Source organism: Agelaius tricolor, unplaced genomic scaffold (genome assembly GCF_023055355.1).
Source record: "Agelaius tricolor isolate 1412-34295 unplaced genomic scaffold, bAgeTri1.0.p SCAF_6, whole genome shotgun sequence".
Classification (NCBI taxonomy): Eukaryota; Metazoa; Chordata; class Aves; order Passeriformes; family Icteridae; genus Agelaius; species Agelaius tricolor.
The window spans coordinates 777,725-798,326 of NW_027269266.1; the positions used below are offsets into that span (position 1 = coordinate 777,725).

Genomic DNA, 20,602 nt, shown 5'->3' on the forward strand with positions numbered 1-20,602 from the left:
TGCCCTGGGGGTCAGGGCACCCCAAAACACACACAGAAACACTCCCAGTGCCCTGGGTTTCCACACAGGAGAATCCTTTTCCCTCTGCTCCCATCCTGCGGTGGGGATGCTCGGGGAGCTTCGAGGCTCTCGGGGCGGGCCCTGGGCAGGTGGGGGCGGGCAGAGCCTCGGCTCTTGGCAGCATCACAAACAGGCAGAGGCAGCGGCAGGAGCCGGCGGCTGCTGCGGAGGATGCGAACTTTGCGCTGGCTGCTGCTGCCGCTGGTGAGTGGGAACCGCTGGGGCGGGGGGAGCGCACATCTGGAGCCCGGCCACAGCTGGATGGCTCTGCAGCTGCAGAGGTGGGGGAAAAGTCCGCAGGAGCTGGGTAACTTTTCTCCTGATGGGGAGCGGGCAGAAAAAAAAACGAGAAACAAGGAAAGGATAACAAGAAAAATATAAAACGAGACAGAAATGTTTGAGGGAAGGAAATAAACAAATATCCCTGAGTTAATGTGTTGACCGAGCTCCTGTGATTAAAATTTTCCAGCCTCCAGATGCTGTTAATAAATGACTTTTCCATTCTTTAGAACTGCAGTTTGCAGAGGGCAGAGGAGCCTCCCCAGATCAGAAAGGGCTTTAGACAGACAGAAGGGGACAGGTCGCTGTCCCAGCTGTCCTGAGAAAGGCAACTTTGCAGGACAAGGAGGATAGCTAGAAAGGAACAGCTCCTCCTGATGGATGGGGACATTTACCTCTCTGAGAGGGCAGGGATGTTTTCAGAGCTGGAGGTTTCTAAAATCACCAGGCAGGAGCATGAGCTGTGTGTGTCTGTGTGCCCTGAGGGCAGCAGGTGAGCCTGTGCCGCTGGACATCAGGGAAGATGGATGAGCCCAGGGACACAATCCAGGCACAGCCATCCCTCCCTGATCTCCACACTCCACCACTGCCCCTGCCTGGGATGCTTCACAAAAATTAGTGCAAATCCAAGCTCAGAAATTTCTCTTTTTTTGCCCTCAATGCTCAGCCTCAGGGGAAGTGTTTGGAACCTTTCCTCTGGCTGTGATTACCAGGGACTCGTTAATTCAAACTTTACTCATTTCACAGTGAAATGTTCAGTGTGGGCTGGGATTCAGCAGGAAACAGAGAGTCACCTTCCCAGGCAACATTCCATCTTGTCCTGGGAAAACCAGGTGGAGTGGGTGCTTCTCTAGGGCCTGCTTTCCTCTCTGGGTAAATGTGAGAGCCTGAATGACAGACTGATCCTGAGCTTTCATTTCTGAACACTGGGAGATGGGATGTAAATTGTCACACCTGCACAACCCCTGGATCTTGGATTTTCCTCTGTATTCACAGAGATTTATCTACAAGGGGTAGCTTGTGGGTCCTTGCAATGCAAACCACACCAGTGCAGCTATTATCATGTGTAATACTGTTCTTCCATGCAAAACCAGGCAGCCTAAAAGCTTAGAATGCTGCAGGTAAAGTGATTTTGGCATCTGGGCCAGCCTTTTTTACACCTAAAGGAGGCCCAGCTCGTTCTTGCAGCTGTCAGCAGAGTGGAGCTGATCCAAAGTGATGGATTGTGCACATCTGGGGGCTGCCATACATCATTTTAATATTGCAGCATATTGCAGCAGGCTGTGCCCATAACAAGAGAAATTCTATGAACTGCATGATCTACAAAGCTTTTGGCCTCAAAATATGAACATCAACTCCATGTCTGGTGAGAGGCAGTGCTCTGGATGTTCAGTGGGGTTTGTGTCTCAATCTAGGGCTCCTTGCATGTTCTGTGGGTCAGGGAAGGCCTGAGACCCCTCAGATGTACTGAGGGAATAATCCCCTCCTGTTTCAAAGGATCATGGCTGAGCAGAGAAATAATTCCTGTGTGGATTCTGCAAATAAGTCATTAATCAGGTATGAAAATAAAGCAGGGGGCTAATCCTGAAAACTTCCTCTGTGGAGCTGGGCACTGCTGCCTCCTGTCAGCTCCACAGGGGTGTATTTGTGCCTTGCAGAATGGAGTCCTTGACACTAAAAGATTTACTATTCACTGCTAAGTGACAGGGAACAGAGAGCAGAGGAGGCTGAAATGCCTAAAAATGACTTTTTATGCCTTAAAGAGTTCAGAGTCTCAGGAAGCAGAGGACAAAGAGCAGAAAAGGCTCTGCCTTCACTGCTCTCCCTGCTGTGCTAAACTGCTTTCCTCTCTAAACCCCTACATTTCCCATTTCTGGGAAGGGCTTTGCTCTGATCTAATGAATGGGGGTGAGACTGGAAACACAGGTGGGTCACCACTGAGCTGTACAGTTCACCAAATTATTGTGCTCGTGGACACAGGGATCCAAACCCACGGCAAGATGCTGAGCTCCCAGTGAAACAAACCTGGGTGCCTCAATTTCTGTGTTTAATTTGTGCTTCCTCTGCCAGCCTGCTCCCTGCAGACCTTCAGTTCCTCTCCGTGGGGAGCTGGATGTGTGGAATAATCTGGTTTTAGGGTTTTTTTAAGCCGGGAGGGAGTTAATGAAGGGAGACAGGCTCCTGTACAGGCAGTCACTGTCCTCACACAGGTGTCTGAGCAAAGTGGGAGGAATCCTTCCCTGGAACTGCTTGTCTGCTTTCACTGATCATTAAGGGAGGCTTGATGGGGGAATTTAGATTAATCATCTACAATTAACTGTCTAAAATTAGGAATCTGGTCTAAAGCTACTCATTGAGCCTTCTTCAGTATTGCTGGGAAGAGATGGAGACACTCCAAGAATACAGATCAATTAAATGAACTTGCTGTAGGACTTTGACTTCCAGGTTTCAGGACTTGGGGATTAGATGACATGAATCTCACCTGCAGGCAAAAAAAAATGATACTGAAAAGGAGAAATTTCTCTTTAATTTACAGGAATACTTGCAATAGCAGAAAATGGGGATCCTCAGTTATTAGTGTTCTGTTATTCTTCAAGCATTAGTAATAATTAAATGCTCTACCCAATTTAGAAGAGCGCTGATAAATTAATTTTTCTCAAGGTAATACTAATTACACAGCATTCATAAACAAAATAAATTAGTATGGCTGTGTTGTCTCATAAAGAATACCTATGAGTGAATGAATATAATGATATACATGGATAAATATGTATAGCAAGTGCTGTTCTCTGTAAGGTCATGCAGTTAAACACAGTCATATAAATACAGCCCAATCCACAGAGGAGCATTCAAGAATTGCTTCAATGTCTTGAAAACAATATTGAAAATATGTAAATATGTTCCTCTAAATGACTGTGAGGCAATCAGTGTCTCAGCTTCCCTTCTTCCATAGGTAATCGAGTTAGAGAGAGAAAACAAACACAGGAAACATCCTCTAGGTAGTCATTTTCAGCCAAAAAGACTCGGGAAATAATCTATTTAACTGACTGAAGAGAAGGATTGGAAATGAGGCTTCAGATTGGGGCTTGGAAGCTCCTGGGATCAGGATGGTGTCAGAGCTGGAGGCTGAGGGCAGGACTTTGTGTGAGAGCTGAATTCACAGCTGGGCACTGCAGCTCTGTCACTGCTGGGCTCTCCTGGTGCTTTCCAGAGCCCACAGTGGCAAACGTGGCTTGGGGATGGTGGAAAAAAATCTGGATGGATGCTTGTAAGAGTTGAGCTTTTTACTGCATAAGAAATGTTTATTTTTTTTATAGTTCCTTGTTTTCTGACAGAACACAGCACTACACTCATGGCATTATAAATATTCCAGAAGTACTCATAGGCCGGGGCTTGGACAGGAAGGTTTTTAGGGCAATGCCTGGGAATGTGGCCATGAAATGGGCAGGAGCTCATGGAGCTCAGGGTGGGCCCCAGAGCCCTCCAAAGCACATGTGAAAATTGGCTTCAGTGCCCTGCACTCCCCAGTCTCAAAGATTTTTAATTAGCACTTGGCTTTTTGGGGAGTTAAGCAGATGGAAGGTTCACACACATTCAACAGACTGGGAAGTTTATGAAAAAGGCTGAGGTTTTCTTTGTCTGTTATTCAACCTGTCTTCTTTTTTACCATGAATCTTCCTCCATCCTGAAAGCCTTTCCCATTAAAATGTCACTGAACAAAAATGTGTGTATTTCAAAGCAAGTCCTGATTCTCCTGCCTGATGGCTTTGGCAATCCTGGCCAACTTTCAGGACTAACAGAACACCTCATTCCACACCTAAAAGACAACAGGAGTTTTCTTGGCTGTGTTTTTCTGTATTGTACAATACCAGGTGGGTTTAAATCCTCTGAGGTGGGATTCTGTGTGTGTGACATGGATGGCAGACAACTCTGTGTGAGGGAGAACTAAAATATTCAGGCATCAGAGTCCTGTCAGAGGAGCTGGGGAAGCACAGACAGAGGGGACTGGGAGTAGAGGATTAATTTCAGAGCATATCTGAGATGGGATCTGTGTGAATGCAGGCTGAGGAGGCAGAGGCAGAAAGAGCAGTGATGAATATTCTCAGTCAATGATTTATGTACTTGACGTAAAACCTATTTGTGAGGCTTTAGGATTGCAGGGCATGGGAAGCTGAAACAGATCACTGGAAAGAGCCTTCAAGTTCTTGAAGCCCTCTCATCTTGTCAATGAATTCAGCCAATTCTTCGAGCTTTGATTAATTTTCAAAAAAGACTGAGTGTTACTGCTGGCTCTTTGATCCCCTGGAATTGCTTTTTCAAAGGTGAATAATTTATTCAGTGCCCAGCTTTGAAGCACTTCCCTAATTTTCAGAGAGCATAGAAAATGTCCTTACTTTTCCCCAAGTGGGCTAATGGACTTGTTAATTAGTGAAGATCTTGTCTTTTGTGTGACATCTAAATTACAGTTTTTCTACCCCCACAGCAGCTTAGGGGCACCATTTTGGAATGGACTCTCAGGAAAGATTGCTTTTAATTAAATTGCACTAAGTGTGGCATGAAGATGTTGCTAGAAACACTCCTCCCAGTGCTTGCTAAATTTCCTGTTGTCCAGCATAAGTATATCTAAGCCCAAAGTGCCATTACTTTGATTTTTCTATGCAGATTTGGGGAAATAAATAAACTATCATGGAACAGAGGAAATAGAAAACCATGTTATACCACTCTCAGTGAATAAGCCACTTAAGGTTTCAGTGCAATAACCTTACAAGATGTGAAGAAAATGAAGTCTAAAATTCAATGCAAGCCAAACATTTGTCTCTCTAAGCTGTCTCAGCTTTTTAGCAGGCTCATGGTTGTCATAGGTCATTTTTTAGTGTTCAATTCATAGGTCATTTTTTAGTGTTCACTGTGTTCCAGGCAAGATTGTTTTCATGGCAAGGACTAGAAATCAAAATACCCCTGTGAACTTTGACTCAAGCTGGTCTGTAACATTCAATCCAGTAAAAAAAAACCCCTTTGTGTTATGATGCTCAGGAATGCAGAGCTCAATTCCTTGAGGACTGTCCACCTAAAATTTCAAAGTTTTATGTGTGAATCTTGGAATGAAAGCACCCCACTGTGATTTCAAGTGAGAGTCAGGCCAAGTTACTGCTGAGATATTGGGAAATATTGATCCAAGGAATAACATCTTAAATCAGCCTCTTACACTTCCTGCTGTGGCAGGGAACACTGTGCCAGATTGGACTTGTCTGCCTCAGAAAGCTCTGCTCTGCTTCAGTTCCTAAATTTTCCTTTTTTTATGATGAGCAGGAGCTACTTTTTCCCTACAAAAGCCAACTTTTCAGCAGATGTCTCCCAAATTGCCATAAAATGCCCCTGCACCAAATGCAGAGCTCCTGCTCTTTTAGAAAGCCCCATCACACAACACTTGCAGTCAGATCAGAGCAAAAACTTTTCACTCAAGGCACTGTGAGATTAATAACAGAAAATAAGCCACAGACAAAAAAATCACAAGTAATGCTCTGCCCACAAGGCTTTTCTTTCACTGTACAATGGTTCTATGTCTTTCTTTTTCTCAAAGCCTGAGGAAAAGCAACGAATTGAACCATCATCACTGCTCTTCATTTCTTGTATATGTATCATTTCTTCTTTTTTTTCTGTCCAACAGTAGGATTGCTTTGAGTGAGGCTGTATGTTTATAAATTAATAACACCACCCCTGTTTTGGCTTCTGCTGGGATAGTCTGTAGGTTACATCTGAAATAGGGTTTGATGTTGATTCTCAAGCCCTGAAGTGTCAGTGATATTTAATTGTGGTGGTTCCAGTTGTGGGTTTCTCTGGGTCTGGATTGAAGGCACTTGAGACAGTAGTTCATGTTCACACTCAGGTGTTTATTATTTCTTATCAGTAAAACAGCCTCACTACTGGGAGTTCAGCAGCTTTTCATTAGAAGGCACAAAATGGCCACAATCTCTTGTTCCAAGGCCTTCTCAGACTAAACTGTCCAATGAAGAGCTGACACCTGGATTATTTTCCCTTTGAACCCAATCACTGATCCCACAGAGCTGCAATGGGGACTTTTCTGCCCAATTACAAAATGCCACCCAAACCCATGGAGAAGGAGGAAGAAGAAGCATGGAGCAGAAACCCAGGATGACACCCTGTGCCCTCCATCTGCTTCCATCCACAACACACTAAAACCCCAAAACCTCAATTTCTCACCCAGTGACACACCTGCACTGCTCTCTATAATCTATTTCACACTTTTGTGGGTTCCAGTCTATCTTGAAGTCTGGGAAACTTTCTCCATGAATGAGGGTCAGAGTCAGTGCTGCCCTGGGGGCCAGGGCACCCCAGAGCAGACACAGAAACATTCCCAGTGCTTTGGGTTTCCACATTTAATATTTAATGTCACTGGTCTGTGATAACGTGTCTGGGCTCCTGTGGTTGTAGCCCTGCCCACCCCAAATCCAGAACCCAGAAGGAAACAAATCTGAGCCAATGATTAATTGCTCTACCTATGAATGTCAGTGGGATTTACTGCAGTACCACCGTGGGTATCAATCCCAGAATGGGCTGGGTTGGAAGGTGTTGGGGAAGATGAAACAGGAAAGCCTTATCAATATGATTGTCTGGCAAAAGATTTTGAGAATATAGAAACTATAAGTGAGATTGAAATGAAATCAAGCTTTGAGATCCCTCAGTTACTGAACAACTGGAAAACAATGGTGTGGCTGGACTGAAGGTGATCCCCTTTTGATGGAACAACACCCTCTGCTTGCAGACAGGCCCAAGGGTCAGAGCAGACCCTACAGCTTGGCAGAAGGGGCCCAAAGAGGAGTTTTTAGGGTTTAAAATGTAACACAGTATGGTAATGTAGTGATTCTTATAGGCTGTATGGAAATGCTACAGGATTTGTATCTTGGACTAGATTGGTTGGTGAGAATTAGAATATTCAGCACAGAGGAAGATTTATGGTTTTGTAACGAGAACTCACTGTCTCATCCTCTTTACCACGCCCTTGCCTTCTTTCTCTTTACCACTCTCTTCAGAAGGGACCTTAAAGATCAGCCAGGTCCAACCCCAACACCTCCCACTGTCCCAGGCTGCTCCAAGCCCTGTCCAGCCTGGCCTTGGACACTTCCAGGGGCAGCCACAGCTTCTCTGGGCACCCTGTGCCAGCACCTTCCCAACCTCTGGGTATCACTACCAGTGGATCAGGATTTCCAAAAGAAATCATCACATCTTTTTTTTTTTTTTTTTTTTTTCCTGATGATTTATCACCAGATAAATTTCAGAGGTAGGCCTGACTACCTGGACCTGTTTCAGCAATTCCTCTGTCATGTGTAAAACCAAGGCAGTGCCGCCTTCCCAGGGGTGGGGTATGATCTTCCCCAGCCATTGCAAATGAAGAATTCCATTTTTCCCACAGCTCTGATGAGTAATGGTGACTGAAGCTCTGGTTCAGCAGATGTGGATTTAGCAGGGGGAGAAGACAGGAGGTGCAGCCACTTTGAGCAGCAGGAGTCTGGCACACTCCCTCAGTGTCCCTCATTCCACCTGCCCGCGTCTCTCAGGCTGATTTCTGGAGAAAACAGAACTCTTCCTCCTCTGAAATCTTTTCAGAACTGCTTCTGTGTGTTTCTAGGATGCCCAACTTTTCTGGCACGAGGTGGGAGTTAATTTAACCCACCACTCCTCGGTGCTTTTTTCCTAAGACGTTGCAGATTTTGTGGTTTGTTTTGCATTTTGGGTTATGCCTTTTAGCATAAACTTTTGGCAGAGGACTCAGAGTAGATGGTAGAGCATCATCTCAAATTGCCCTGCCTGTTAAACTCCAAACCTAAGAATATTTCAAATACAAAATTATCACTATAACAGAATCCAGGAATTCCAGGAAGTAGAGGAATGGCATTTTCCCTGTCCAGCTGAATCCACCTTTATGAAATGAAATACTGAGAGATTTATGGAGCAATTATTTTGTTACTTCTACTCAGAGAACTCATTTGTTATGTGGGCAAACTGCAAAGTGAAATGTCTGTTTAAATGTAAAGTGATGAGCAGGCATCCTATTAATACCTGAAAAAATTTCATTTCAGAATTGAGTTACTATAGTTGAAGAGCAAAAAGTACTATTTTAAGAGTCACTCATGCTGATTTATAAAATGTATTTTGAATTACCCACTGGAGTAATATAAGTAAGTAATAAAAAAAGCACAATGTCTTAACTTCTTTTCAAACAGTGCCCCTAATCCTCTTTCTGTTCTAATATTAGCATGGATGAACCATCTCTGGGGCCTCATAATTAAGACAAATCTGTCTATGCTACTTTAAAACCCAAATGTAGGCAGAATTTTGAAAGGTTTTTAAAGATGAAGTTGCGCTCTAATTTTTGCCCCTTGGCAGATATTATTGCTGGGATGGAATTGTCTGCATAACTTCCAGTAACATTTCTGTGGAAGCTAAAAGAAATCTTGGTTGCTCTGCTCACTGAAAACATTTTGAAAGCCGATAAATCAGTTTTCTGAGGTTGAAAAGGCAATATGGATGTGATGTTTGCATCTGCACTGACTTTTTAAAGTCATTAGAGGTTAAAAGGGCCTACAGCCTTCCTCAAAAACACGTTGGAAAGTCTTCAGTCCATCCATTTTCCACTAAAATCCCTGCTAACTGACCCCCTGGCTTTGTTTTAAATAGCACAGGTCAGAAAGAAGCAAGAAACAAAACAAAAATTATAATTTCTATTCCATGTAAGACTCCCTATGTCTTGAAAATCCCAATATCCCAATAGTTCATCCAGTATCCAGTTCAGTGGCTTCCTTTACTCAGTTTAACTCAGTTTCCTAAAGGTGTAGAAGCATTTGAGACATCAAATAACGCATCTGAGATTTCAAATAACGCATCTGAGATTTCAAATAACGCATTTGAGATTTCAAATAATGCATTTTAGACTTCTGCACAGGACTGATGTAGAGTCTGTATTTGATGCAGAGTCTACACAAGAGGGCTGAGATATTTTCCAACATCCCAAACATCCCAACCATTTCTGGACTGTGGGTTACATCTGAGGGATGTTTAACATCCTGGAGATGCAACTGGGGGACTGAGACATCCTTGACATTCCCAAGGACTGCAAAGGATGAGATAAATCAAGTGCAGACACTGACATGCAGTTTCTTTCTCAGAATTTCTTTGCCTTTGCAGAGGAAGCTGTTTTGGGGTTGTGTAGGTTATTAAGAACATTTAATTAAGAACATTAAGAACATCTCACAATCACAGGAGTACAGGGGACATGAAACCCTCTGGAGGGGGAGATGGAGGTCAAGCAAAATACATGGCAATAAATGGGACTAAATATCTGTAACTAAGAGGATGAATTTAAACCCCATTAAACAAGTGCTGTCTAGAAATCCATTTAGCTGCTTCAATGTACCCTTATCTGTGAGAGGAAAAAAAATTCCTTAAGTTCCCCAATCAAATAAATTTTTTTTTTTTCTCATTTCTTCATCTGTTAAAATGGAAGCAGCTCCTTGGTCTAATGTGTGTGCAACATCCTTGGATAACACATTTATAGAATTTTTCAATCATTCAGAATAAATTATGGCCAAGACTAGCATTCTTTAAATAATTATTTAATGTTATTTGGTTTATGGAGAGGAAATATTTCTGTGGTCAGGCTGTATTTAAGTTGGAAGAACTTGATGTGAATAATCCCACAGCTGGTGGAGTCATCCAATTTTGGCCAATTGGTGAAATGTATGAACATCCAAAACCTGTGAGCATGTAATGTAAGTTTTGTGGAAAACATAACTGCAAAGGAAAGGGGATAAAAATATCCAGATTGGAGAAGAGGTGCTGTGTATGTTCTATTTGTAAAAAAACCCCAAAAACAACAAAACAGCTTCAGCTGGAGTTTTCACATTCACAGACCTCAAGATATAACTCATGAAGTACAAACTGGCTTTTCTCATTCTGATAATCACAGAAGTTCTTGTGTGTTTTTTTTTTTTAAATTTTTTTTATTTTGTTTTTGGTTGGTTGGTTGTTTTTTGGCTTTTTTTTTTTGTATTTGTGGGGTTTTTTGTGTCTTTTTTTTTGTGGTTTTCTTTGTTTTTGGTTGGTTGGTTGTTTGCTGTTTTTTTGTTTGTTTGTTTGTTTGTTTGTTTTCTTTTTTTTGTCTTTCTCTTGCCAAGGTTACGGGAATCCACCCAGAATGCAAAATATTCCAGCAGGTGGTCAAAGAGGAGGCTCTGTGCTCGCAACACAACGAATCTGCCTCACCTGATCTTAAAGGTAAAGCTCCCGATGGGCATCCCCTGGCTTGGAATGTCTCACTTTACTGAAGTCTTCTTTATTTACATCCAAAACCCCAAAGAAACTCCCCAGAATAGTCCTCAAGACCCTACTGAAATTGTATCACATTGGGAATCATTTCCAATCTGGTGAAAATATTCTTTGGGGAGGGGGCAAAAAAGTTAAAGAAAATCCCAAGTTTTTCAAAATGTTACATTTTTACAAATTTAGTGATTGCTTGTTTGCTTGTAGAGATTTATTGTGGTGGTGTTCAGAAGTCTATCACATGATACAAATTTTGAAAACTAAAATGAACACAAAACAAAGCCTGTAAAATGTATTTAGAATGCCGTGTAAGGTGTTCCCTCCTGGGGTTTTGGAAACATGCGTAGAAATAACTCAGCATGGAATTTCTGAATGGTCAGACTATTTCAAAACTCAGCCATATTTTATTCTGGCCAGCTTTGCTTAGAAAAATTGGAATCCACCTCAGTGAGATTTTTCAGTTCCATGAATTTGAAGATGTTTGTTCTCTGCAGAGGAATTATGAGACAAAGATACCTCATGCATTTGGTTGGGATAGAATATTTAGAACCACTGGGAAGTCTGCCTTTAGCAGCCTGGTGCAAATCAGAGTCTAACCCCAAAATATTTCCTTTATCTTTCGTATTATTCTGCAGAATTTCCAGTCACTCCCATGCTTCATGTTCCTCTTCTAGTTTCCTATTTTATTTTGGTGCTATTTCTCACACACACTTTAATAGAGTCCAAAATACCTCTTGGGCACATTTTGCATTTAGAACACACAGTAACCCACCACAAAAAATCTGTTATAAATTAGGCATTTTCAAAAATTAATTGTTACCTACATTACAGGATGTCATTCCAGGCATCTTCCTCTTCAACACAAAAATAATGACATGGTTTTAGAATCCTGTTTGTAACAAAAGAAATGAAAATCTCTGAGAGTTCTGTCAAACTTTTTAAAAAATCTTCAACCTCCTCTCTGAGCTTCTCAAAGCTCCCCTTTCCACTTTTTATTCTCCAGATAAGACTTTATGAAAAGTCTGTTCTAATATTTACAGCCTTTCTCAATATAGTTTGGGATTAAATATTAGGGCTGGAAAAAATTTGCAGTTTTGGTCTGTTAGTAAATAGGTGAAAATCCAAAAACTGTGAACATCATTTAAGCTTAATTTATCCCAAATGCTTTATCTGGAAGCTACACTAAGATGGGTACAAGTCCATTGCTTGTGTTTCGGTTTTCAGGAGCTCAGCTAGACAAACAGAGGGATCACAGTTTGCAGAGTCAAACCTCAGCAGTCACAGGGAATTTGGGCTGGAATCAGTCTGTGTGGCAGAGAGTTTAGTCTGAAGTTGTTCCACATTTTTCTTGTACAGAGCAGTGTCCAATGAATGCCACCAGCAGAAGCCAGGGTGAAATTACTCTAATTTTGGAGCAGATGTGTAAAATAGGTCAAATCAATCAAGTCCTAACTCCCTTTTTTATTTTTCCTTCACTGTCTAAAACTTCCTGGATTACTGAACAAGACTTAAACATCCATGGTGTCAACATTCATAGCTACAACTCTTATTTCACTTTTCTTTGTGGAGTCTTGGGTGATTTGGACACCACCAGACTCTTGAAAACCTTGGATGTAAAATTCCCTTTCAGTCCCTGCACTCAGCTGTTTCTTTGCTATGAACTGTAGGAGTCACCGGCAATAAATAATTTCTAAGACTTAAGACATACAAGTTCTGTTCCTATACAAGGTCACATAAATAAAATTTTTAACTCCACATTGCCAAATAAAATAGATTTTTAGACCCAGCCCCTCAAATCTCCCAAGCTTTTCTAAGAAAAAAACCATTTCAGCTGCTAATTGTAAGTGTGGGGGCCACTGCATGTCTAAGTGGGGCTGATATTACCTGACTTCATTAATTTGACAATTAGCAGCTGAGTTTAGGCTGTAAGCATCAGTGAGAGCCAGGTATCTGCAGAGTATGATTCATCCTGTCCTCAGGAAGAAGGCACCAATATTTGGGATGAATCAGCTCTGGAAGGCTCTGTCTCCTTCTGTTGATCACAAAAAGGACATAACAGAGATTAGCTGACTTATTTGAGGCAATTAAAGTTACAGCTAATGAATGAGGGCCTCTCTTTTCCCTGGAAAATTGGGTACACCGGGAATTTCATCCTCCCCAGGGTGATGTGAGGATAATTCTGTGGGAGATTCTCAGGACTATCCTTTTGAAAGGCAGTCAGGAACTTTGCTCAGCTACAGGCAAGAATTGCTTCCACATTTCAACTTGACAACTTCAGATTTGCCTCGTCATCCATCGTAGAGAAGAATCATGGAAGGAAATAACATCTCCCAACCCAACTTTATATAAACCCTGCTTTATATCCCCCTTATGGCTGCCTAGAGATTCGTTTTGGTTAGAGCCTGATGGGTTCTTTTTATTGTTTCAGGCACATTTACATGCTGGCAATTTTTTCTGTGCTGCCCCCACGCCCACTTGCCAACAGCTTGAGGTCTCAGTGTGATGCAGCTGTGACAAAGCTGTGACAAAGCTGTGACTCACTGAAACTTCTGAAAATCCTTTTTAGGGAGCTCAGAGCCAGGAGCACACCCTGTGTCGTCAGCCAGCAGTCTCTGCTTTAGGGAACCTCATGAATTCCACATTCAGACCCACTCCCAGTGAGGGTCATTTATTACAATGCTGAGATGTTCTAGTTTGGGATGAATTGAATCCCTTTGGAAATCCATCACAAAAATGCCATTGATTGCCTAAGACTGGGACTTCAGCCCTTATTTCCTTTAAGCCAGGTGAAATTGCTAGATTTTTAAACATGAAATAAAGAGGTTAATGCTGAGTTTTAAGTCTGATGCATTTCAGTTAGACTCTCTAATGAGAAATCTCAAGGAATGGGAAAGGAGTAATGAGAAATCCCAAGTGCTAATCATTATTCAATACTTTTATTTCGGTGACTTTTGTTTTGACAACACAAAAGAGCTCCAATTGATTTGACTTTGGGATTGTGTCTGCTTGAATTTCAGGTACATTCTCTCATGAGATAAGGAGGGGGAAGGTCCAGCTGGAATACCAAGTGTGAGCAAGGATGCATTCAAGGAGAAAAGGAAAACACTGCACTCCTTCATTTGCAGAGCTGCACGTCCTGCTGTGGCTCTTCTTGCATGTGAATGAGTGGGAAAGCCACAGTCTCATTATGGGAGATCAAATGTGTGATGTTCTCTGTGATTTTCTTTATTTAGAGGCACTTTTTTTTTTTTCTTTTTACAGGATGTGCCAGAGATTGGGATGGTTTAACCTGCTGGCCCAGAGCCACTTTTGGGGAAGTGGTTAAAATTCCCTGCCCACGATTTTTTGAAGAGTTCACCAGTACACATGGCAAGATTTTTCCCATTCTTCTTATCCCTATTTGGGTTTTTTTAAATTTTTTTAAAAGTGAATTCTAGTAGTTGAGGATTCTTTCATGTTTTCCTGATTTTCAATGCTCTTATGTCAGTCAGCATTCAGTAATTATCCAGATACACATCTCAGCTTGGGGTCAATATTGACACTCTTGTGTTTTGTGTTTTGCTCTACTGAATTATTTAATCCCTTTGGCGATGTAAATACAATAGACAAGTGCACCATGCTGCTAAATTTATAAATTAATATCTCCTAGAATCACTGATTTATAAAACTGTGCATTAATTTATATTACAAAGAACATCCTAAGGTCAGCCAGTCCAATCCTCCAGTCAGAGCGGGACCAAGATTAAAACTTGTATGGAGCTTCCAGTCTGGAAAAGATGGCTCAGGGCTTTGCCCAAAATCCCAAAATATGTTAGGAATATATAATTTGATTTCCTCTGTGGAAGGAATGAATTTACAGAGTTGATTTCCCATATGAAATGCACAAGTCCCACTGCATCTTGAAATGACTGGGAACGTGTCCCTCAATTTTTTAAAGGATAGATATAGAGAATATTGTCATTCTTATAGCTAATCTCTCTGAACATGACTCAACCTCTAAGTCCCTAACTTAGGAATCAAAGGGGTAATACGAAATCGTTGCCACTCATCACAACTTAAAGAACAGCAGCACCCCTAATTCATTTTCTGCTGTGTTTTCCCCTGGAAGGTTTCCTTCAGAGGAACTGTACACAGGAGGAATATTGGTCAGAGCCATTCCCACCATACACCATTGCCTGTGGCTTTGATGAAGGTTCCAGTAAAGGACCTGAGGATCAGGTGGGAGTTTCATTTCCTGCTTCTGAACATCTCCTGAGCAGCTGAATGCTCCAGACATCTGAAAATTGCCCGTTTTCAGTGCTAAACCCAAAACTTTTAGGTATACTTAGAACTTGTTTAAAAAATTGGGTTTAACATAAAGCAAGTGAGCAGCAGTCAGCACTGTCCTCTTCATCCAAAACTCTCCCATTGGTTAAACTCATGCTTAGTTCACCTGTCCAAACTAAGATTTGGTTCCCTGACAGAGGTGATGTAAATCCTTATCATGCACACATTTCTCAGGGAAACCCTACCCACCAATCCTCAGGGATTTTTTTTCTTTTCAGGGAAAATTCCTTTTTATTCCTCCTATTTGTATTTTTTTTCAGATTATCTTTGAGTCATAGAAAAAATATTTCTTAACTTTATAGCTTGGTGGTCAACACACACCCTTAGGAGGGAACTCTTGGATGCCACTGAATATTTCCCACTTTACATCAGGTATTCAGTGGAGCAGGAAGTGAATATTTTTCCTCTCTGAAAATCATCATTCATGCTCAATTAAGCTTCAGACTTTCTTTCACATCCACATCTTGATATGATTTAAATTTCCACATTCCTCCTCATCCTACTGGAGTTCATATCTAGAGCTCAATGACCTTCTATAAATAAGAATGTTTGTGATTTGCAAAGAAAAAAAGAGAAATGTTTTTAAAGCTTAAATAAATGCTTAGAAAATTTAAATAACAGCTTAAAAGCCTTCTAGAAAGATGCTGGAAATAACCTGAACAGTTCAGAGGGATGTAAATTCATAAAAGGAGGTGTATTCTGGAGCACACATCTCCAGCCCCCATGGGGCTCTCCCACAGGGCTAAACTCACTCTCCAGGTGGCTTCTCCATGCCCTCCCTGGATTATGCTAAACCAGGCATCATTTCTGGCTGGTCTAGGCTAAAATCAAGCAAGGAGCTGTATTTATATTTCACACAGATAGCAGATTTCTGCACAGAGCTGCTGTCTGTGCTCTGTCTGTGTTTAGCTTGTTATTCCAGTCAAATCCACAACGTTTGACCACAAAAGGAAGATAAAATCAGCAATCTCTGCTGCACTGCACACATAGGGAAGTGAGTAAAAATTAGAGCCACTTGCTTTGTATTTTGTATGTGCAGTGAACACTTATGATGTCTTTTGTGCTTAGTGTTGTTTCTTAATCCATCCTACAAAACCAGATAAAATAATTGAAACCCTTTATTATTAAATTAAATAATCTCTTTTCCAATTTTCATCTGTGTTTTGAAAATTCTGTATAAAAGATCAGGACTATTGCAGAAACACCAGGATGATTCATATCATGTCAGGTTTACAAGATCTCTTTATGGATCTATTTAAAATTTCTAATTTGTTGTCTCAACCTAGAATTGCAGCCTTTTTTATAAACAGATTTGGGATCAGTTAGAGAACAAAGTGTCCATTGGGTTTATAAGGAGGAAATTTGCCTGGGTCCAGAGAATTTAGTGTCATGGGATTTTAAATAATTAGGAGATCTTGTAGTAAATCAGAATAAAATTTGCATAGTTAAAGCCAATTAAACAAGCTTTATTTTTTTTTAGAACATAGATTAAGATTTCTTAGGATAAAGGTCTTAATTGAGAACAAGGAAATTATAAAAAAAAATTTACAGTGCTACAATACACAGCAAGGAAGAATTGTCCAGAGAATTCAGGACTGTGAGGTGATTTCCTTGGCTTTTAATTACCTTCACAACCTGATGTGACTCTTTATCAATGTTTCAGCTTTCTCACCATCAAATTGAGAGTTTTATTTCTCTTTCAGCTGTAGCTGTTTATGAAAATCAATACTTATTGAACTTGGCCCGGGTCTAAAGCAACAGCTTCACAAATCTCCCCACCAGAACGTTCCAGTGCTCCAGAGTTTTTATGTACTGACATGAGAAAAGGTGTTTACATACCACAGTTAATATTTTCCTGCAGAACATGCTCAGAGGGGTCAGATAAGACTGTGGAGTGTGAAACGTCTCTCCTGTGTAGGGTTAAGTAAGACTCAAAGGAAAACTTTTATTAGTGGTGGAAAATCCCGAAACAGATCTTAAGCATGAAAAACAGCACAGAGATTGTGGGACTGAATGAGGGAAATGTGTCCCAGTGGAATGAGCCCCCCAGGATGCATCCAGCACCACCACCTGCATTGGGCTGTGTTTTTTTTTCCCCTCAGAAATCCTATTATTCTGCATTTTGGCATGTCTACACCGCTGGCTATGCAGCATCCGTGACTTCGCTCATTACAGCTCTAATTGTCTTTGCTGCCTTCAGGTAAATATAAATGGGCTTTTTCTCAGCATGCCTTAAGACAATTTCTCTCAGATCCTCTGTGCTTTTGTTTTGTAGGATTTTTTTATGGTTGTTTTCTAATCATTCTAAGACATAAATCCTTTGATGGCGGCGGGTCCTTCCCTACTCGGGCTGCAATGTTTCAAATGTTACAACAATCAAGCTGGGCATTCTCTGTTAATCTCCTTAATGACACCATACAGTGGAAATGCTCTAACTTTAGATCAATTTTAACATTTTTTGATCATTCATACAGTGCATGGCAGGACAGACTCTGCAGAAACATTATCTCACATCCTGTGAACAGTTTCCTAAATTGTCCATTCCCTCTGTGAAGGGCTATGGCTTCCATAACTGAGAGCTATAACAAAGAGATTTAATTAAATTTCAATGCCTCATTTGATGATGTTGGTTATTAGGAAGTGGATCTGGGGTTTGGTTGAGGCAGAGCACAGAGCAGCTCCCTGACTGGAGCGGGCTGGCAGTCTCAAAGGCCCTTACAGAGGGACCCAGGAGCACCAGGCTGATGTGCCCAAACCTTGGGGGAGATTCCTTCAGCTGAAAGCAAAACGTGCACTGGGCAGTCTAGAGAAAGGGAACCAGAGGAATACTGGGCTGGAAAAGACATTTAAGATCAAGTCCAACTATTAACCCAGCACTGCCGAGTCCATCGCTAACCCAGGACCCCAAGCACCACAGCTACACGGGTTTTAAATTCCCACAGAGTTGGGGACTCAACTGATGCCTAGAGAGGCTGACCTGGAACAGAGGCTGGACAGAGTTAAAGGAAAAAATTAGGGATTTATTAAAAGGCCTTCAAAGGATAAACCTTGGGCAGCACAAGAGCCTGGCTATGGCTGTACTTAAGATGGACCCAAGATGGATGTTGAGTCATGAGTTTTCAACTTATATAAGTTTTGGTCCATTTCCATATTGGGGTTAATTGTCCAATTACAGCTCCAGGTTATGCAGTCCCATCCTCCCAGTTTGCTCTCCTCAGTTTGCTGTTGTTTACACTTTTTGGGCCTGAAGCTGCAACGGTGTCCTTGGTTCTGGGGCTGGAAAAGGATTGTTCTGTGTGACTGAACTGTGAAGAGAACCTGCTAACACTTTATATGAAGTTTGGAGTTATATACCAATGCAGTACAGAATCTGGAAAATATGAAAGTTAAAACTTGAGGCATCACAACCCCTTCCCTGGGCAGCCTGTGCCAGTATTGACAACCCTTTCCATAAAGACATTTTCCCTAATATCCAATGTCAAGTTTGGGTGACTGCCACAACCTGGGGCCTTCTCCTCTTGTCCTATCCTTGTTCCCTGGGAGAAGAGCCCAGCTCCATCTGGCTGTCCCCTCCTGTCAGGAGCTGTGCAGAGCCACAAGGTCTCCCCTGAGCCTCCTTTTCTCCAGGCTGAGCCCCTTCACAGCTCCCTCAACTGCTTCTCATCAGATTAAAGCAGTTTAGGGCAACTGCTCTGGAGCCATCCCATACCATGTGACTGGCACCAATTCAATCTTTTCTTTGACCCAAATGGGGCTGAAAAGCCTGATGCAAGCTTGTTTAACAAAAATGTTATTTAAAATAATTAAGAGGTGTTATCATAATCCAGCCCAAGACCCCCACAGTTACTCTCTGTTTCTGTCATCTCCTTTAAATGTGTGGTGATCCAAAGACAATTATCCTGGAATTTTTATTAGCTGAAAAAGGCAACAGCTTCTCTGCTCCCTCCTGTCTCTCTGTCTGCCTCTCAAATAGTGACAGATCATTTATTGCATTTACTGCAGTCTCGTGGGCTCCTGTTTGACTTTTGATGCGACCTGGAGTAACTTCTCTCAAAGAACAATTTTTATTTTCTCTTTCCATGCCAGAAAATTCCACTGCACACGGAATTACATCCACATGCACCTGTTTGTCTCCTTTATCTTGAGAGCAGTTGCTGTTTTCACCAAAGATGCTGTTTTGTTTGCAGATGAAACTATGGACCACTGCCTCATGTCCACGGTACTGGACCTCCCCTCTCTGTCCCCCTTGACTGAACATTTAATTCTTTACCTGAAGGCAACAGGGAGATATTTTCATACTATTTCTCCTATTGCTAAAGCTGAAATCTTTAAACAAACAATTTTATACAAACCCAAATACCAAGTGCTAAGTCTGCACTCAGCTTTGACATTTAGGTCTGTTGACGCTAATGAAGCTCTAACAATTTCTACCAGTAAAGAATTCAATCTGTGAGATAAAAACCCCAATATTTCCCTTTCAAAAATCTAAAATAAAGTTAATTTAAATTATGAAACCCTAAACCTACAGAAGTTTTGTTGCTTCTTCATTATTGTGTGGCAACATTGAATTTTGCCTACGGTTCTGTAGAAACCAGCCATAACAAGAGCAGACCTAAAAGGTTTTTCTTCCTCTGCACTTCCAGGTTGCTTGTAAGGCTGCAGTGGCCTTCTTCCAGTTCAGTATTTTAGCCAATTTCTTCTGGCTTCTCATCGAAGGGATCTACCTGCAAACCCTGCTGCTGCTGACTTTTGTTTCCAACAAGAAGTTTGTGTGGTGGTTCATATTTACTGGCTGGGGTTAGTACTCCCTTCCTCTTTGTGCCCTTCAGTGTTTCTGGTTGCTTGCAGAACTGGATAAAATCTGTGTTTTGAGGTGAAATGAGCCTGTCAAAGGTGACACTTTGCAGAGGGAAGTGGCCCGTTCATCCAGTGCTGTTACATCCAAGTAATATCATTTTATTCCCTTTTATATCTCAGTTATTTGCACCATGGTGGTGAATAATCCAGGCCTCAGGAGGATGAGTGATATGGCTGGATAATATCCTAGAAATATCTTGAATTCCTCCACTGACTACAGGAATTTGGGTGACTAAATTTCCTTTTGTTTTTAGCAAGCAGAATTTGACAGATTAATCTTAAATCATGTGAGTCCAGGCCAAGGAATCAAACAGCTCTGGTTTTCTTTTATTTTCAGAGATCTCCTGACTTTAAGGAATCTTTTGAGGTGATACAGCAATTGAAGTTATCTCTGATACTCAGAATAGGAATGTGAAATAAATAGGATTTATTTCACTGCTCAGAATTGTTGCTTGTGACTCTCAGATATTCCCATGTCTCACCTTGGCTGGTCTAAAATGCAGGCACCCAAACTGAGTAGTTACAATGACATTTTTGGCTTAGAAGTGAAATCCAAATTATCCTGAATAAATATTAATTTATCCTTCACCTTTAGAGTTTTAGACTTTATTTAATGTAATTAATTTCTTTTGGAGCTATTCCAAATAGGGTTGTCTGAAAGTAGACTCTCAGCCCTTGATTAATCATGGCCAACTTGAGATAAGAAAGCAAACAACTCAATTAATAATGTGGTAATCCTCAT

The 20,602-nt window shown here is 41.4% G+C and overlaps 1 protein-coding gene across 1 annotated transcript in view; it reads left to right on the plus strand.

Moving 5' to 3' along the window:
- Positions 1-203: 203 nt before the first annotated feature.
- LOC139590765 (vasoactive intestinal polypeptide receptor 1-like) overlaps positions 204-20,602 on the plus strand; it is a 29,992-nt gene continuing 9,593 nt past the window's right edge. Inside the window, exons 1-7 of the mRNA XM_071428476.1 lie at positions 204-264; positions 10,533-10,632; positions 13,939-14,046; positions 14,786-14,895; positions 17,106-17,203; positions 19,090-19,222; positions 19,647-19,800. Coding sequence (XP_071284577.1) covers positions 232-264; positions 10,533-10,632; positions 13,939-14,046; positions 14,786-14,895; positions 17,106-17,203; positions 19,090-19,222; positions 19,647-19,800 — 736 coding nt within the window. The 5' untranslated portion in view covers positions 204-231. The remainder of the gene's footprint in view (positions 265-10,532; positions 10,633-13,938; positions 14,047-14,785; positions 14,896-17,105; positions 17,204-19,089; positions 19,223-19,646; positions 19,801-20,602) is intronic.